At 37.4% G+C, this 19,009-nt stretch overlaps 1 protein-coding gene across 1 annotated transcript in view; it reads left to right on the top strand.

Annotated features, from left to right (window-relative positions):
• The window catches only part of GMPS (guanine monophosphate synthase), a 70,273-nt gene that overhangs the window by 25,503 nt on the left and 25,761 nt on the right, over positions 1–19,009 (top strand). Inside the window, exons 2-7 of the mRNA XM_008008622.3 lie at positions 1,008–1,189; positions 5,400–5,514; positions 11,191–11,288; positions 13,489–13,592; positions 18,008–18,201; positions 18,431–18,596. Coding sequence (XP_008006813.1) covers positions 1,008–1,189; positions 5,400–5,514; positions 11,191–11,288; positions 13,489–13,592; positions 18,008–18,201; positions 18,431–18,596 — 859 coding nt within the window. The remainder of the gene's footprint in view (positions 1–1,007; positions 1,190–5,399; positions 5,515–11,190; positions 11,289–13,488; positions 13,593–18,007; positions 18,202–18,430; positions 18,597–19,009) is intronic.

Raw genomic sequence — 19,009 nt, 5'->3', positions numbered from 1 at the left:
TATTTTGAAACATCTTCCAGGTAAGTATTTCAGTATATTTCAGTTAACAACTTGACATTTTGCCAAATTAACCTTCCTGAAAAGTGTATCCATGTATACCTGACAGCGATTAGATTTAAAAAGTCTTTTTATTTTTATTTATTTTTGATACAGAATTTCGCTTGTTGCCCAGGCTAGAGTACAGTGGCATGATCTCAGCCCACTGCAACCTCCGCCTCCTGGGTTCAAGCGATTCTCCTGCCTCAGCCTCCCCAGTAGCTGGGATTACAGTGCCCACCACCACGCCCAACTAATTTTTCATATTTTTAGTAGAGACAGAGTTTCACCATGTTGGCCAGGCTGGTCTTGAACTCCTCACCTCAGGTAATCCACCTGCCTTGGCCTCCCAAATTGCTGGGATTACAGGCGTGAGCCACTGCACCTGGCCTAAAAGGCCTTTTAAAAATCTTAGTGTTATGAGTTAGATGCATATATCATTTTCCTCAGATAATACAAAAAAATCCTAACACAGTGAATTAGGCTGTGCTTATACTCTGGCATCTTTCCCCATTAGTATATATCCCTCATAAAAATGTTGTGACTATTGATAGGGTGACCAAATAACTTATTGTCCAAACTGGGACACTTTGAGATTGAAAGGATGCACTGTTAATAATAATGTCCATATAAGGAACATAAACCAGGACTATATTTTGGCACAGCTGGATTGTATGCTCATCCTACCATTAGGTCATGTATATAAGGTATATATATACACACACGATCACTATATTACATAGTCAATAAATGGTAGCATTTATTAAGTTTAAATGTTTAATATATGCCCATGCATGGATATATATTAAAATCTTCCCTTTAAAAGGGGTATTTTGAATTGGTAACTCATAAAGTCCTAAGTTTTCATTCCTGTGTTCTTTTGGAGCTGACAGTGATCATTAAATTTTTTTTTAAGTACTGTAGCTTTAATTTTCATAATTAAGACTTTGTATTTGTATTGATATTTACAGCTGGAGAATGCTGGAGGAGACCTTAAGGATGGCCACCACCACTATGAAGGAGCTGTTGTCATTCTGGATGCTGGTGCTCAGTACGGGAAAGTCATAGACCGAAGAGTGAGGGAACTGTTCGTGCAGTCTGAAATTTTCCCCTTGGAAACACCAGCATTTGCTATAAAAGAACAAGGATTCCGGTAGGCTTTTCACTAATCTTTTTATGAGGAGATTGAACTTAGATTGTGGAATATTTTATTATTAATTTGCTTGAGCACTGAATTTTTCTACGAAAATAAGATATGGAATGGTTTTATGAGTGATTTCCCATGGCTCTGATTTGGGGAGAAAAAGGAAAAATTTAAGCTTTCAGTTTAAAAGGATTAATTTTAATTGCACAGTTGAAAGAACTTATTATCTTTTGAGTATTTTATGTTTTATAGGATTTGTGGGTCAGAGTTAGATGTAGCTGTTGTGGTCATTCATTCCTTTACCCAAAAGCATTTTATCAAAGGAAAGTAGGAAGTTGGCTAGAATACTCCAAAGAGAAGAAATCTGTGTACAGTAAGTGTTTTTGCTTCCTGTCCCAATAGACTAGTTTCCAAAGTATGGAGAAGATTTCTTAAATCTAATATACGGGCTAATTTTGACAGCTTGTACCCTTAGAACTAGTCAAAATAACAGCCAGCTTATATCGTTTCTTCCTTTAACCGCTATTTTTGGTTAATGTCATGCTTTCTTTTTTTTGAGATGGAGTCTCACTTTGTTACCCAGGCTGAAGTACAGTGGCACGATTTTGGCTAACTGCAACCTCCCCCTGCTGGATTCAGGCGATGCTCCTGCCTCCGTCTCTGGAGTAGCTGGAACTACAGGCGCATGCCACCACACCTGGCTAATTTTTGTATTTTTAGTACAGAATGGGTTTCACCATGTTGTCCAGGCTAGTCTCGAAACCCTGACTTCAGGTGATCCACCTGCTTAGTTTCCCAAAGTGCTGGATTACCAGCGTGAGCCACTGTGCCCGGCCAATGTCATGCTTTTTAATTTTTTTTTAATTGTTGTTTTTTCTTAGATTAAGACTGTTATGTGGAAGCAAGCAAGTGCAGTTTATGTCCTTAATTGGCTTTTAAACTTTAATATTACATGTACTATGCTTCTCCCAAAATTTAAAATTTTATTTTTCTTAAAAGAATTATCTTTCTAGTGTGAAAGTGGTTAAAAGAACTTTTAAAGACTTCACAGACATGTGTGCATTATCCTGTGATATTTTGGCTCTGAAGTAGAGTGAATTAGAAATTAGAAAAGGCGGGTTTAAATTTAATTCTGCTCTAGTGTTAGGATACAGATAAGAAATGACTTTCTCTTTTAAACTATGGAATTTTAGAGTAACAAGGGACCCTTGAGTTTATCTAATTCAGCTGACTATTTACCAGTAAGAACTAGTTTTTTAGAGGGATCAAAAAACTTTGTGATAAATCTGAATGGCTCTCTGTCAGATCAGAGCTCCATCATTCCCCTCACCCCAAACAAATGAAAAATCCCCAGCAAAGTAACAGACTAAATAGATACTAGAATAGGATAGCTGAATACTTGGCGAGAGAAATCTAATGGGTTTCATGTCACTTGATCATAAACAGTGTCTAGGTTCAGTTTGTACCTCAAATTTCCCTTATGTAGCAGGAGAATAGGAACTATATCACTGTGGCTTTTATTACTGTAATCCTTTCTGCAGAAATAACTATTTGACCACCCCTTTTCTAGAACATCTTGTGACATGAGAGACATCTTAACCTACTTATTTTTGTTATTATTATTACTTTTTTGAGATGGAGTCTCACTCTGTCGCTCAGGCTGGAATGCAGTGGTGTGATCTCGGCTCACTGCAGCCTCTGCCTCCCAGGTTCAACCTGGCAGATTCTACTGCCTCAGCCTCCCGAGTAGCTGGGATTACAGGCAGGTGCTGCCACACCTGGTTAATTTTTTTATTTTTAGGTGAGATGGAGTTTTGCCATGTTGGCCAGGCTGGTCTCGAACTCCTGACCTAAGGTAATCTGCCCGCCTCAAGCCTCCCAAACTGCTGGGATTACAGGCGTGAGCCACCCCACGTGGCCCATCTATTTTTAGAAACTTGATCTGCCTGATACATAAAATTGGTATTTGGAGTGAATTATGGCTTATTGGGCCTTGTAATTGCAAGTTAGTTTCAAAATAGCAGGGTAGAAATGGAAGGCTCAGAGAGTGATTAGCTTTTAAAGATTTGTTGAAATAAGACATTCATAATTGGTTTAAGTACTGCTTGAGTTTTATCCTTAACTAAGTCCATGACTTTTTTGTTTTTTTAATAGCACTAAGAATCTTATATCCTTGAGTTATTTAGCAGATTAAGGAGTACTAGGCAGTCCCATGGTGGTTATCCTTTGTGAAACTAAATATAATATAATAGAATCTAGAGGTCTTGGTTATTAAGTATGTTTTATAGAATTTCAGCTTCTGTTTGTTTTGTTTTGTTTTGTTTTTTTTGAGACGGAGTCTCACTCTGTTGCCAGGCTGGATGGAGAGTGCAGTGGCGCGATCTCAGCTCACTGCAAGCTCTGTCTGCTGGGTTCACACCAATCTCCTGTCTCAGCCTCCCAAGTAGCTGGGACTACAGGCACCCACCACCACGCCTGGCTAATTTTTTGTATTTTTAGTAGAGACAGGGTTTCACCATGTTAGCCAGGATGGTCTCAATCTCCTCACCTCGTGATCCGCCCGCCTCGACCTCCCAAAGTGCTGGGATTACAGGTGTGAGCCACTGCACCCGGCCTTAGCTTCTGTATTTTTAAGGAGTTAGGTTATAGATCTACCCTTAGGGGTAACCCCATTTCCCTTTAGAATTGTTATCTTAAAGATCTCATATTTATCATCTGAATAGGTTGTCATCCGTCTCTCTTTTGCAGGACACATGCTGGCAAATGTTTACCACTCTCAGGTTGCTCATACAAAGTTCAAAAGGTGCTTTTGAGCTCATTGAAATTGCTGTTTTTTAAAAAAATGACCTAGCTCACTGAATTTTTTTTTTTTTCTCTCTCTCACTGTTTTGTTTTTTATTTTTTAAAATTTTTTGTAGACATGGGGTTTTGCCATATTGCCCAGGCTGGTCTTGAACTCCTGGGCTCAAGCAGTCTGCTCATCTCTGTCTCCCAAAGTGCTATGATTACAGGTGTGAGCCTCCATGCCCAGCCTTACTGAGATTTTTTAAAAAAATAAATTTGACTTATGTCATATTATTCTTCTGGATGTATTATAAATCTAGCAATATACTTTGTATATTTTTATATGACAGGGAACGACTAATTAAAAAGTGTGTTGCAATCCAAATTTGTAAGTAAATTTTGATTAGATTTTACAATGCCTTTTTCTTTGAAATACAGATGAAACAGATTTATCTGCAAACTCAAAATGAGTTAGAGAGTACCTTAAATTGAATAAAGGGACTAAGTATACCTTTATTATGTGAGTGGGCATGTGTGGCAAACTGGAGAGCATGTGCAGCTTGAAGGTGCAAGCCTCTTTATGATTCCAGTTGGTTGTAGTTATACAGGAGTGAAGGCCCAGTGTTTCCAGATTCTTTTTTCCCTAAAGAAAATCCAGAAATCTGAATTTTTGTGAAATTCCTGATATTAAAATGTTTAAATTTTTTGAGTGAATACTGATGGCCAGTGTAGATGTATTAATGGCCAGGAGAGGAACATAGGCCTCAGTTTGGAGTTTTCCCTTAGTGTAGTAGTTTGACTCCCAAGTTAACCCATGCTCTGCAAATTGTAAGGTAGCTAAATTATACTACTGGCCTGATTTCTGAGAGCAGGGCATGTGGGGCAGAATTGTTATTAGCTCCCTTTCTTGGGCTCAGGGAAAATTGCTGGGGATGGTGGATGCTGTAAACAGGCAAAGTTAGGTAATTTATACTTTCTATTCTGCCGTCTTTTGTTGTAGAGTACTTTGCTCTGAGCCACCCAGGGCCTTCATAATACTTTCAGTTGTTCTGTGACCTGCTAGGCTCTGAGAAGACCCGTGTTTTCACCATCTCCAGAATTCTTACATACTTCTTCCACTGATAAGGAAATAAGTAAAACAAATCCATGCTAAATATCGCAGATAGAAACATTGGTATTATCTATTTGGAAGTTTGTGCTTATTAACAAGTAAATGCTTGATAGACTTCTAAACATTGCAGTAAAGTACAGTAAAAATAATTAAACCGTGTAGGGTGGTAATTCGCTGTGATATAATTAGAATTTGCTACATTCTACCAAAAACAACAAAATTTCTGAATCTGTGTTGTTTCCCTCAGTGGCACAAGGGAGAGAGGGCATAGACCTTGTGTAAAAATTAACAGAGATTCTTCACTGATTGTTCCTTAAATCACAGTGCTATTATCATCTCTGGAGGACCTAATTCTGTGTATGCTGAAGATGCTCCGTGGTTTGATCCAGCAATATTCACTATTGGCAAGCCTGTTCTTGGAATTTGCTATGGCATGCAGGTATGTCAGCAAATTTGTTTTGAAAGCTTACTTATATTTTATTCTGTTTGTGACTCATACTGTATTAGTATTTTCTCTCTTTAGGATATTTAGGATTAGTTGGATGAGATAACTTGCGCAAATATTACAAATATGTGAATTACCACACTAGTATGGCAGAACTGGCCTGATAGGGAATCTATTTCCAGAGTAGTAAGTATACTATTTCATGTAACAAAACACTATCCATTTAAAAAAACCTTGGACATGCAAATTTACATAAAATTTTCAGAAATAGTACACAGAGCTCCTGTATACCTTTACCTAATACTCCAGTTGTTGACATTTTTGAACCGTTTGAAAGTTGCACACGTGATGCCCTGTTACTTATATTTCCTAAGTATTAGGACACTCTCACTGCCTAACCACAGTACAACTATCCAGGTCAGAAAAGTTAACATTGACTTATTGTTAGAATCTAATCCACAGACTCCTTCACATTTCAGTTTGTCTCATTAATATCCCTTATAGGCCACAGATCAGTCAGGACTATGTATTGTTTTTAGTTGTTGTTTCTTTAGACTCTTTCAGTCTGAAACAGTTCCTCAGTGTTTCCTTCTCTTTCATGACCATGAAAGTATTTTTAAAAAGCATGTGTTAGTTATTTTGTAGAACATTTCCCAACTTTGCTTTCTGTGATGATTCCTCATTGTTAGATTCAGGTTATGAACTTTTGGCAGGTATATCACAGAATTGGTGCTGTGCTTCTCAGAGCATCTTATCAGGCAGCACACGGTGTGGATTTGTGGCATGACGGGTGATGTTAACTTGGATTATTTGATCAAGATGGTATCTGTCAGGTGTCTCCACTGTAACATTAATTAATAAGTATATGTACCTTGGTTTTATATTGAAAGTAAGAATAGGCCAGGCGTGGTGGCTCACGCCTGTAATCCTAGCACTTTGGGAGACTGAGGTGGGCGGATCACCTGGTCAGGAATTCGAGACCAGCCTGACCAACATGGGGAAACCCCCGTCTCTACTAAAAATACAAAATTAGCTGGGTGTGGTGGCACATGCCTGTAATCCCAGCTCCTTGGGAGGCTGAGTCAGGAGAATCGCTTAAACCCGGGAGGTGGAGGTTGCGGTGTGCGGAGATAGTGCCATTGCACTCCAGCCTGAATGACAAGAGCGAAACTCCTCAAAAAAAAAAAAAAAAGTAAGAATAAGTAGGGACTTACTGAGATCTTGAGATAAGGTACTCGTCTTCTTTTCTTTCTTTTTTTTTTTTCCAAATACTTTGTTTTTAGAGTGGTTTTACATTCTCAGCAAAATTAAGAAGGTACAGAAATATCTTAAATACCTCCAACCGCTACACATGCATAGCTTCTCCCATTATCAGTATCCCACACCAGTGTTACATTTGATATAACTGAGGAATCTACATCAACACATCATTATTCCCAAAGTCTTTAGTTTACATTAGGGTTCATTCTTGATTTTTGTACATTCTATTGTTTTGGACAAATGTATAATGACATGTATCTACCATTGGAGTATTATGCATAGTATTTTGACTGCCCAATCCTTTACCTATTCATCCCCCAACTCCTGGCAACCACTCAAATTTTTTTATCATCTTTATAGTTTTGCCTTTTTCAGAATGTCATATAGTTGGAATCATACAGTATGTAGCCTTTTCAGATTGGCTTCTTTCACTTAGTAATGTGCATTTAAAGTTCTTCCATGTCTTTTCAGTCTGGGTAGCTAATTTCTTTTTAGCACTGAATAATATTCCTTTGTATGGATGTATCACAGTTCATTCACTCACTCATTCAGTAAGTGACAGTTTACTTACTCATCTACTAACATCTTGGTGACTTCCAAGTTTCGGTAATTATGAATAAAGCTGCTGTGAACATCCATGTACAGGTTTTTGTGTGGACATAAATGTTCGGCTTTTTCAGTAAATTCTTAAGGAGAATGATTACTAAATCGTTTTTTAAGAGTATGTTTTGTTTTGTAAGAAATTGCCAAAACTGTGTTCCAAAGTAGGTGTACAATTTTGCATTTTATAGTAAAAGCCTCTTTTTTCCTTTCAGTGTTCTTTGAAAAGTGATTATGAATTTGACTTGGCAAATAGAAAGATTTTTCCATCTAGTAGTCTTAGAAGAGCCTGTACCCTGATTGAGTTGAATGTTGGATATTGGCTGGCTTCTTTTTTTTTGGTCCCAGGGTGTCATATATTTATATAATTTACTGATTTTCTTTGTCAGAGTACTCAATGTTAATCATATAGCACAACTTATATTAAATGGTTGTTAGTATATTGAGAGGCATTGTAACTTCTCCTAAGGAAGAATCTCACAAGATATATTTTTAGGGCTTACTTAGAGTGAAATATGTCTGAAAAATGCTCCTTTAATTTAAGAGATAATGGCTTAGTGTTTCCCCATTATGTCAGTTTCCTGATACAAGTATAAGGCCAAATTGTTCTGTCATTCGATAGGATATCTTACAGCCAAAGCCAGGCCTGCTGATGTTATGCATAACAATTTTTGCCTTTATTATCATGTGAACTTTTGTAGTAAGATAATGGGATATGCCGATCTTGGTTATTTGGGCAGAATTTGTCCTTCCATAAAATAAGGATATAGATGATGCTGTCTAGCTAATGTATTGTTTGTAAAGTGCTGCCACTTAGTGACTAGGTTGGGTAATTTTTAGGACCTAAGTGTGTACCTTTGCCCCCCATGACATTCTGAAATTTGAGCAATTTCAGTGTCTTATATACCATCTTTTCCCATTAACTGGACTCTCCTGACAGAGCCTTTCTAATTGCTTCCTCGTGATTCTTTGCTTTATAAGAAAAATATCTATACTGCTCCCTTTTATATCTCTTACTGATTTACACCCCCCCAGCATAAAAAAACAGAATATCGGTAGAGCTTTTGAAACTTTCTTTGTATGTCTCCATTCACATTCTTCTCTTCCTATCAGTGGCAACCAACTTTCCTGAATTTTATTATTCATTCCGTTTCTTTTTTTTTATAGTTTTATGTGTATGTTTATATTCCTAAATAATATATTTGTTTTGTCTATTGACCTATATATAAGTGAAGTCATACTACGTGTATTATTTTCAGCTTTGGTTTTGAGATTCGTTCATGTTAGTACATTTTACTGTAAATTATTCATTTTCACTATTGAATTTGTTTGAATATAGCATGTTACTTTTACATTCCAGTGTTCATACTGTTAGCTTTCTAGTTTTTTTCTATTTAGACAATATTGCCATGAATATTTTTGTACTTGTTTTCTGGTGTTATACATACACAAAATTTTCTCCAGGGTAACTGGCAGTAGGAATGCTGGGTCATAATGTACATTTTCAGCTTCACTAGGTAAATGATAATTTTTTCCCTCAATTTATGTTCCCACAACAATATATAAAAACATCTTCTGCTCTATATCCCTGCCAACCCTTGACATGATTAGATTTCTTTTTGTATTTTCTTATCTGCAAAGGTATTAAATGGGGGTCACATTGTAGTCTCAAAGTTAATTTTCCTTGTTATTGTAAGATTCATATGTTTATTTGCCATTTGTGTCTGCTTTACTGTAGATACTTGTTCATTTTTGTATTAAATTGTCTTGGTATTGTGTTGTGGGAGCCTTTATATATTCTGGATACTAAACTTTTCCCAACTATATATTATTGCAGATACCTTCTGGATTGTGACTTGTCTCTTCACTCTTTATGATTTCACTTGGCTTTTTATATACTCTCACAAGATTTTGTCAAATTATTTTTATTGGGCAGAATTTCCTTCCCTTTCTCCCTTCTCATTCTAAAACTTAGAAAACTTTGATATATAAGAAAGATAAGAGGAGCTGATTTGATTGGGTGGTGGACCTGGAGTACTATATGGGATTCCTTGAGGCAGTTAGAACCTCAGGGTTTATCAGGAATACATACTGGCCATATACTTTGCTAGGGCCCTTGGGCTGTAAAGAGACCTGAAGACAGGGAGGACAGAACATAGTCTGTTTTGATAATCACTCTAGTTTGAATGGACTGGAGTAGAAAATGAGGGGGAAGGTGAAACCAAAAATTAGACAAGGGTCAGGTAAGGAAGTCTTATGTTTAATATAAGGAACTTGGATTTTATCCTGTAGACCAGGCGTTAGTGAACTATGGCCTATAGACCAAATCTGGCCTACCCCCTGTTTTTGCATGACCTGCAAGCAAAGAATGATTTTTTTACGTTGTTAAGTGATTGGGAAATTGAAAAAAATTATATTTTGTGATGTGTGAAAATAAAATTCAAGTCTGTGTCCATAAATAAGGTTTTATTGGAACAGTCACACCCATTTCTTTGTAAGTATTGTCTATGGATGCTTTTGAGCGACAGTGGCAAGAACTGAATAGTTGGTACAGACACAGTAGGGCCTGCAGAGGCTAATATTTTTCTCTGGCCCTTTACAGAAAGTTTACCAACTCTTGCTGTAGATGCTAGAGCGCTAATGAAGAATTTAATCATAGACTAATAGAAGCATCTTTATACTGTAGTAGCTAACATTGGTAGGTCTCTAGAACATTGCTGGAAGATGGGCAAGACTAGAGTCAAGGGAACTGATTAGACCATAGCAATGTTGCTTAAACTGCGTGTTAGTTAATGTGCTACAGTAAAGAGTTTTGTTTCTGAGTCTTTAGTTTGACAAATACTGTGTTAAACAAGTGCTAGCAGGTGTCTTTCCTGCTGGAGCGAACGCAAACCTTTATTGTGGGACAGTGTATTGTGAATACCTAAAAGGAGAATGTAGAGGGCACCGTTTGGTAATGGTTTTGAAGAATATGCTACTCTGAGTTACAAGAATGAACATTTATTTAAGTCGTCTGTCTTATTTTCTGTCAGGGGCTGGGTCAACCTGCATTAAGGCAGATATCTTCTGATACCTGTTGTGGAACAGATGCACTAAGATGAGTGGGAGTGTTTATATCACTGCAGATTTAATGTTTGCAAAAATCTTGTGTATATTTATCTGAGGTGGGAAATTTGGGACATGTAAATGATAAATAAGAAAAGAAGATTGATTAACAGAGGAGGTGCTGAATTGAAGAGACCATTTGAAATCAGTCTATAAGCGTATTGGACTCGAACAGATGAGCTTAACTGAAAGGCCAGATTTTCCTGCTTCTCCCATCTTTACAGCACAGCCTTCGGCAGGCTTTCAGACTGTTCCTTTGGAGCCAAAGATTTAAATAGCTTGGAGAAATTTATTGTCTAATTCTTGTTCTGGTACAAGGTTCTTGTTGTTTGCTGTAGCTTTTTCCAAACTCAGAATACCTTTTAAAATGCTTTTAAATCAAACTCAGATGTAAGTAATTAAGATATCTATTTTTAAGCAGATGAATTCATTAAAGTACACTAAGTGGAAAATCTGCCAGTGTTTAACAAAACTTAAACGCAGGTCAAATTTTGAATCCAATTTTGTTTTATAACAATGCCTGTTAATAACTGTATAGTTATATATAACAATACCAAATGATCTACATTTATTAAACTCCTTTTATTTTGTGGATACAGATATATCAGGTGTTCTGAAAAGAAATAATATAAATTATTAAATCAGTATAACAAAATGGGTATTTTTCTTTTGTTTCTATTAACATTAATTTTTTTCTTTGAACAGATGATGAATAAGGTATTTGGAGGTACTGTGCACAAAAAAAGTGTTAGAGAAGATGGAGTTTTCAACATTAGTGTGGATAATACATGTTCATTATTCAGGTATTACATTTTTAGATGAATAAGAACAGTAGTAATTAATTTAAAGTTGATACTGTTATTTTTCACAATTGGAGATTCTATAATTCATAAACAAAATTAAGGGTATAGTAGTGACCACAAGTGTAATTGTCACGTTTGCCTTCCAGTTGAGTGTCAAGACAACATGGGATGGTGGTGATGTTAATAGGGAGTAAGGAAGGTATTTAAGAAATTTGAAAACACCTGTGCAGTTGTGGAACCCTATTTGGAATCATATATAGTGATACCAACATTCGTATTTTCCCTTTTCACTCTTTCATCTGTTTTTAAAGATTATTATTTTTCTTTTTCTTTTTTTTTTTTTTTGTTTTTGAGACGGAGTCTTGCTCTGCCACCTGGGCTGGAGTGCAGTGCCATCATCTCAGCTCACTGCAACCTGCGCCTCCTGGGTTCAAGCGATTCTTCTGCCTCAGCCTCCCGAGTAGCTGGGACTACAGGTGTGAGTCACCACACCTGGCTAATTTTTGTATTTTTAGTGGAGGCAGGGTGTCATCATATTGGCCAGGCTGGTCTCAAACTCCTAGACCTCGTGATCTATCCACCTCGGCCTCCCAGAGTGCTGGGATTACAGGCATGAGCCACCGTGCCCTGCCGAAGATTACTATTTTTCAAAGGAAGATTAATAAAAAAGCTAAGGTTGCTCAGAATAGTTTTTTAAACTGAAGTTATTGCCAAAATGAGTTTGAGAGCCAGTGCTTGTTCAGCTTCATAATGGAGAGGTGTTGACACATACACTCATCCTTATTTCATGTGACTAATCTTGAAAACCATTTCAGGAATCTTGTTTGTGATATACCAGAAGAAGCTTTAAACATAAAGATTTGGTTAAGATTTGACATTTTTCTGTCTTTCTAGTTCTAAAATTCTGAGACTCTATCACAACCTACACTATTCCTAAACAATGATGACAACAACAAACCCCAAAATATCTTTTTGGCATTAATGTACTTTATCTTCTTGCTTTATTTTTAATTTACATTTTTATTCCTTAATGTTTATTATTTATTTTGTAATTTAATTTAATTTGTTTTTTGAGATGGAGTCTTGCTCTGTCGCATGCCCAGGCTGGAGTGCAGTGGCATGATCTCGGCTCACTGAAACCTCCACCTCCCAGGTTCAAGTGATTCTCCCACCTCAGTCTCCTGAGTAGCTGGGATTATAGGCGAATTTTTTTGTATTTTTAGTAGGGACTGAGTTTCACCATATTGGCTAGGCTGGTTTTGAACTCCTGACCTTAGGTGATCTGACTCGGGCTCCCAAAGTGCTGGGATTACAGGCATGAGCCACCACACCTGGCTATGCCTTAATATTATTTAATATTGAGTTCTTACGTTATTTTCCATAACGTAAACAGTATATTTTTATGGTTGATTTGTTTGAATCAGGGTCCAGAGAAAGTCTACATATTACATTTGATTAATGTTACTTAAATCTCTTAAGTAACACTTTCTTAACTAAGTATCATTAATTTGTTTAGCACTAGAGGTCCACATTGGTACTGGGTTGTAATTGTTTCTAGGACTTCCAGATAACAGAGTTGGGCAGTACCTAGTCTTTTAGAATTAGAAAACAGAATCATTAGTGTATACTTATTTCCAGTTAAAATGAAAGATTATAGGGTTTTTACCTAACTCTTTTGATTTTGTATCTCCTTACTCTTAAGCTGAAAATGTTGATAGCTAATTATATTATTTGTTTTAACCTACCATATGCCTGTATCTATACTGTACTTACAGTTACAGGATAATAGTTTTAGTACTGAGTCCTATTACTACTTACATAAGACTACCGAATGAAGTGTTAAGGTCTTTGAAATACCTCTGTTCTTAACATAAATCTCAACAGATATATAATGTTGAAATTATTGTTCTATACTCTCTTAAAATTATTCCTGGGTGTCTGGTTATACTACCAATTGCATATATTTATTTGTTCTAGTTTCCTTCCAGTTTTTATGGATTGCCTTTTTTAAGATTTATCGTTTTTTATTGGCTTTATTTGTAATGGACATAATATTTGAATGCTAGCAGTATTCCATTGTCACCTTTTTTTTTCCTGTTTTTCTAATCATATATGGCAAGCTTGTGTTTCTAAAACAAAAGAACCCAGGAATCATGTTTTTAATTAAGATATTTGTGTGTTTTATTTTTTGTATGTTTAGGGGCCTTCAGAAGGAAGAAGTTGTTTTGCTTACACATGGAGATAGTGTAGACAAAGTAGCTGATGGATTCAAGGTTGTGGCACGTTCTGGAAACATAGTAGCAGGTGAAAATTCTAAAAGTTTTGCAGAGTTCATTTTAAAAACTTTATCTGAAGAGTAAGCATATGCTTCTGTATGAGGTACTCTTTGATTTTTCCTTTTTCTTCTGATTTTTCTTCTCTTTTTTAAAAGATAATAATGAATGTAGGATTAACTGTTATGAAGGGAATTTAATAATAAGAGGATTATCCAGAAGTCTCTCACTTACTGGTTTACTGGTTTGCTTTGAAATACTTTGAAAAATGTTCATCCTAATATAAGCTTCTCAAACATAAAACACTATACTTTTATGACTCAGGAAAAATTTGAGAACTTGCTCTCTTCCTACTATACTATATCAGAGTTACTTGTCTTTTATTCCTTTCTTAGGTATACATAGCCCATAGCACCCAAATAAGTACTCAAGAGATTTCCCTGAACCAGGGTTGGCAAACTGTGACTTGTGGTTGGTCAAATCTCGTCTTTTGCCTTTTTTTTTAATATCCAGGAGCTAAGAATGTTTTTACATCTTTAAAGGGTTATAATAAAATATAAGGACTGTATATGTTGCACAGAGCCTAAACTATTTACTCTCTAGTCCTTTGCAGAAAGTTTGCTGACCCATGCCCTTAAACCATTTTGTTCTCTACTTTTTTGAGGAAGGGAAATTGACTTTCTGGCTGTTTGGGGTTTTGACTTGCTTACCTGAATAATGTAAATGGTCACTAATAGTCCTGGAAGTCAGTGAAAGAAAAAGGTGGGTTTATCAATCAAGTTCTCTTTGAGATGCCACAGCTAAATAATAAGTTGAAAAAAAGATTTGTCATGGATATGCTGAATTTAGTAATCTGCTTGCAGTTACTTAACCGACATTAGCATAGGAATGCTCAAGAATGGTTTTACTTCATAAAAAAAAGACCAACAGTGGTAGATAGGCTTGTGTATTTTTATTCATCCAACAAACATTTGAGTACTTACTATGTGTCGTGCACAGTTCTAGGTGTCAAGGATTTAGCAATGAATAAAACAGGCCAGGTGTGGTGACTCTCACTTGAGAGTCTGTGACTCAGCACTTTGAGAGACTGTGGAAGGTGGATAGCTTGAGGCTAGGAGTTCGAAACCAGCCTGGGCACCATAGTGAGACTCCATCTCTACATAAAAATAATTTTAAAAAAATTAACCAGGTGTAGTGATGCAAATTTGCAGTCCTAGCTACTCAGGAGGCTGAGGTAGAAGAATCATTTGATCCTAAGAGATCACGGCTGTGTTGAGCTGTGGTTGCACCCCTACACTCCATCCTGGGCAACAGAGCAAGACCCTCTCCCTTAAAAAGAAAACAAAACCTAAAACCAATATAGCAAAAATTCTTGTTTAACACTGGAAAAAAAGGAAAGTAAACAATAAAGAAATACGGAATATGTCAGAGTCAGATAGTGTTTACATTGAAAAACTAGGGGAAGAGGGTATTCTGGAATATGTATGATTAGGGTTGTTGCAATTTTATAGGCTATTCAGGGAAGGCATTCCTATAAGATGACACTGGACACGAAGAAAATAAGTGCTAACCTTTTTGGATATTTGGGGAAAGAGGAAACAGCAGTAGAGATCCTGGGTGGGTACCATATTTGAGGAGCAGCAAGGAATCCACGTGGTTGGAGCAGAGTAAGCATGACGGGGAGAGTGAAAGAAGGTGAAGTTAGAGAAGTAGTTGGATGCCAGAACATAGGACCTTTTGGCCACTCCTATACTTTGGCTTTACTCATAGTGAGGTGGGGTTTTTAATGAAGGAGAGATGTGATCTAATTTCAGGATTAAGCTGTGATGAGGAGAAAAGATACAGGGTGAAAGAGAAGTAAGAAGACGAGCTAGGAATTTATTTTAGTAACCAGGAGAGGGACAGTGTTGTCAGGATCAAGATAGTAGTGATAGATGCAGGAGGAAGATAAAAGGGGAGGGTACCTGGAGAATCTCCCACCAGCCTGCCTACTGGGAGAACAGGGTGGAGCCACAGGAAGTTCTCACCCTTTGCAGGAGGGAGGAGCCTGGCCTTTCCTGTTCCTGTGTGGTGACCTGGGATTCCATCTGTGAGATGGGGGCTTGTTAACAGGAAGCCTTCTCACTTTGCTGAGAGATTTTTCCTTTTTTCTCAATAAATTCCATTACTCCTTACCTTTCAAAGTGTCTGCGTGCCTAACTTTTCCTGGTTATGGGAAAAGAACCCAGTTTTTTTTATAACAGTAGAAGAGGAAGTTGTTAGGACCAGGTTGACAGAGGTGGAAGTTGTCAGGACTAGGGTAATAGAGGTAGACGTTGTTAGGAGTGATTGGATTCCACTGTTTTGAAGGGAGAGACACAAGATTTGCTGTTAGATTGAATATGGAGTGAGGAAGAAAAAGTAGAATCAAGTTTTAACTCCCAAGTTTTTTGGCCTGAGGAACCAAAAGGAAAATGTTTCTAATTACCTGATTGGAAAGACCTCAGGAGTTTGAGTTTGCAATATTAAATTCAAGGTGCTGTATTAAACATCAAAACAAAGGTGCTGAGTAGGCAGTTGTATATGTGAGCCTGGACTTCAGAGGAGAAAACTGGACTGGAGGTATAAATTTGGGAGTCTACTGGCATACAGACAGAATTTTAAGGTGATGAGAGTGTGAGATCTCTCAATGTTTAGAAAAGAGATTTAAGGGCTGAGGACTGAGTAACTTCCATGTATAGAGATGGGCAAGATGGAGAGGAACTAGCAAAGGAGATTCAGAAGGAATAGGCAGTAAAATAAGTAAACCAAGAGAGTGGTATCCTGAGAGCCAAATAAGGTGTGAAGTACTGTGGTGTAGTAGAATGAGTATGAGTTAGGGAGCCTGTCAGGCCTGATTTAGTTACTTAATTACCTGAGAGTTCATACAAGTTTCTCGATATCTCAGAGCCATAAAATAGGGGTAACACATGCACATGTAAAATACCTAGCCTAACATCTATTGCCCCATAGGTAATATTTGCTGGAAACACATTAGTCAAGTAGGTGAATATGTATTTGTGGTTAATAGTAGTCAAGAAAGAAACAGTATATTCTGACAAGTCTGATATATGAGATTCTTTTAATATGAGAACTTGGTAGCTGTACAATGCATTTGAAAGCCATGTGCAACATGAGAACCAAAACTGAATTATCAATGCACTAGATAGACAAGGCAACTGAAGTAACTTGGGTGGAGAGGTGAGAATACTGTTAAATAATCTCTGTGTGGGACTTAATATACTGTCCTCTAGCTCATTAATTGCTGTGTCAAGAAAGACCTTTATAAAGAAAGGTTACAGCAATGTAGTTTTTGTCTTTGTTATGTATTTATTTTTCCTATAGCTAAAAATCCAGTGAGACATATCAGTTTTAACATTTATAGAGGAAGAAGGCTGTGTGCAGTGGCCCACACCCATAATCCCAGCACTTTGGGAGGCCAAGGCAGGAGGATTACTTGAGCCCAGGAGTTCAGCAAGGCAACAGGATAAAACCCCATCTCTTCAAAATATTTAGAAATTAGCTGAGTGTGGTGGCACGCACCTGTCATTCCAGCTACTTAGGAGGCTGAGGTGAAAGGATCACTTGAGCCCAGGAGATCGAGACTATAGTGAGCTATGATTATGCCACTGCACTCCAGCCTGGGTGACAGAGCAGTAAATACCCTGCCTAAAAAATAAAATAGGCCAGGCTCGGTGGCTCACGCCTGTAATCCCAGCCCTTTGGGAGGCCAAGACGGATCACAAGGTCAGGAGATCAAGACCAGCCTGGCCAATATGGTGAAACCCCGTCTCTACTAAAAATATTTTTAAAGTTAGCTGAGCGTGGTGGCAGGCACCTGTAGTCCCAGCTACTTGGGAGACTGAGGCAGAAGAATCACTTGGACGTGGGAGGCAGAGGTGGCATTGAGCCGAGATCGCACCACTGCACTACAGCCTGGGCGACAGAGTGAGACTCCGTCTCAAAACAAAACAAAACAAAACAAAAGAAAAAAACAAATAAAATAAAATAAAATAAAATTGGCTGGGAGCAGTGGCTCATGCCTGTAATCCTAGCATTTGGGAGGCTGAGGCAGGTGGATCACTTGAGGCCAGGAGTTCGAGGCCACCTGGCCAACATATTGAAACCCCATCTGTACTAGAAATACAAAAAATTAGCTGGGCGTGGTGGCACACATCTGTAATGCCAGCTGCTTGGGAGCCTGCGGCATGAGAATTGTTTGAACCCAGGAGGCGGAGGTTGCAGGGAGCCGAGATCATGCCATTGCACTCCAGCCTAGGTGACATAGTGAGACTCTGTCTACGAAAAAAAAAAAAAGAAAAAAAATTTAAACCATAGAGGCAGAGATTGTGAGAAATTAATTGTGGTTATTGCTTGAGTCTTTTCAGCATGAAAACATTTTAATTTGTGACTATTTTCTCTATAAAGGCATAGCAAATGAATCTAAAAAATTATATGGAGCACAGTTCCACCCTGAAGTTGGCCTTACAGAAAATGGAAAAGTAATACTGAAGAATTTCCTTTATGATATAGCTGGGTGCAGTGGAACCTTCACGGTGCAGAACAGAGAACTTGAGTGCATTCGAGAGATCAAAGAGAGAGTAGGCACGTCAAAAGTTTTGGTAAGCAATTTATTATCTAGAAGTCTACAAATTTATATCAATAATGGTGGAATCCAAGAGCTAGAGTCCTCAACACAGCCCTTAAATGTTCTATAATTTTAGAGTGTTTTTCCAGTTACCATACATATCTTTGATAGAAATAGCGCTTTTAGGTAACGATTTAAGCTGATAGTGTTTATTTTCTTTTTTGCTTGTTTTGCTTAGTTTGATTTTTCATTTTACCTCGTAGGTTTTACTCAGTGGTGGAGTAGACTCAACAGTTTGTACAGCTTTGCTAAATCGTGCTTTGAACCAAGATCAAGTCATTGCTGTACACATTGATAATGGCTTTATGAGAAAACGAGAAAGCCAGTCTGTTGAAGAGGCCCTCAAAAAGCTTGGAATTCAGGTCAAAGGTATTGAAGAACCCCAGAAAAGTTAACTTACATGTTAGGACTTGTGTAATCAAATCTAGTCTTATGGTTTAAGTGAGCACAATTACAGTTTTCTCAGTATGCCAAGGTTGAAAATGCTTTTCATTTTTACAATTACCTCTGGTGTAAGAGAGGTCTCAGTATAAATATTTAAACTATTGATTCTGCTAATTTTATACATAGATTGATAAGTTAACATTTTCCAGCTACTGTTCAGTTCTCTTCTAGTCATTTGCTATTAAAATTATCTTTTCCTGGCCAGGCGCGGTGGCTCACGCCTGTAATCCCAGCACTTAGGGAGATCAAGGTGGGTGGATCACCTGAGGTCAGGAGTTTGAGACCAGCCTGGCCAACATGATGAAACCCCATCTCTACTAAAAATACAAGGAATTAGC

The sequence above is a fragment of the Chlorocebus sabaeus genome, chromosome 15 (genome assembly GCF_047675955.1).
Source record: "Chlorocebus sabaeus isolate Y175 chromosome 15, mChlSab1.0.hap1, whole genome shotgun sequence".
NCBI lineage: Eukaryota > Metazoa > Chordata > Mammalia > Primates > Cercopithecidae > Chlorocebus > Chlorocebus sabaeus.
Note: the sequence above shows the minus strand (reverse complement) of the source record. Positions and strands in the feature narration are given on the sequence as shown.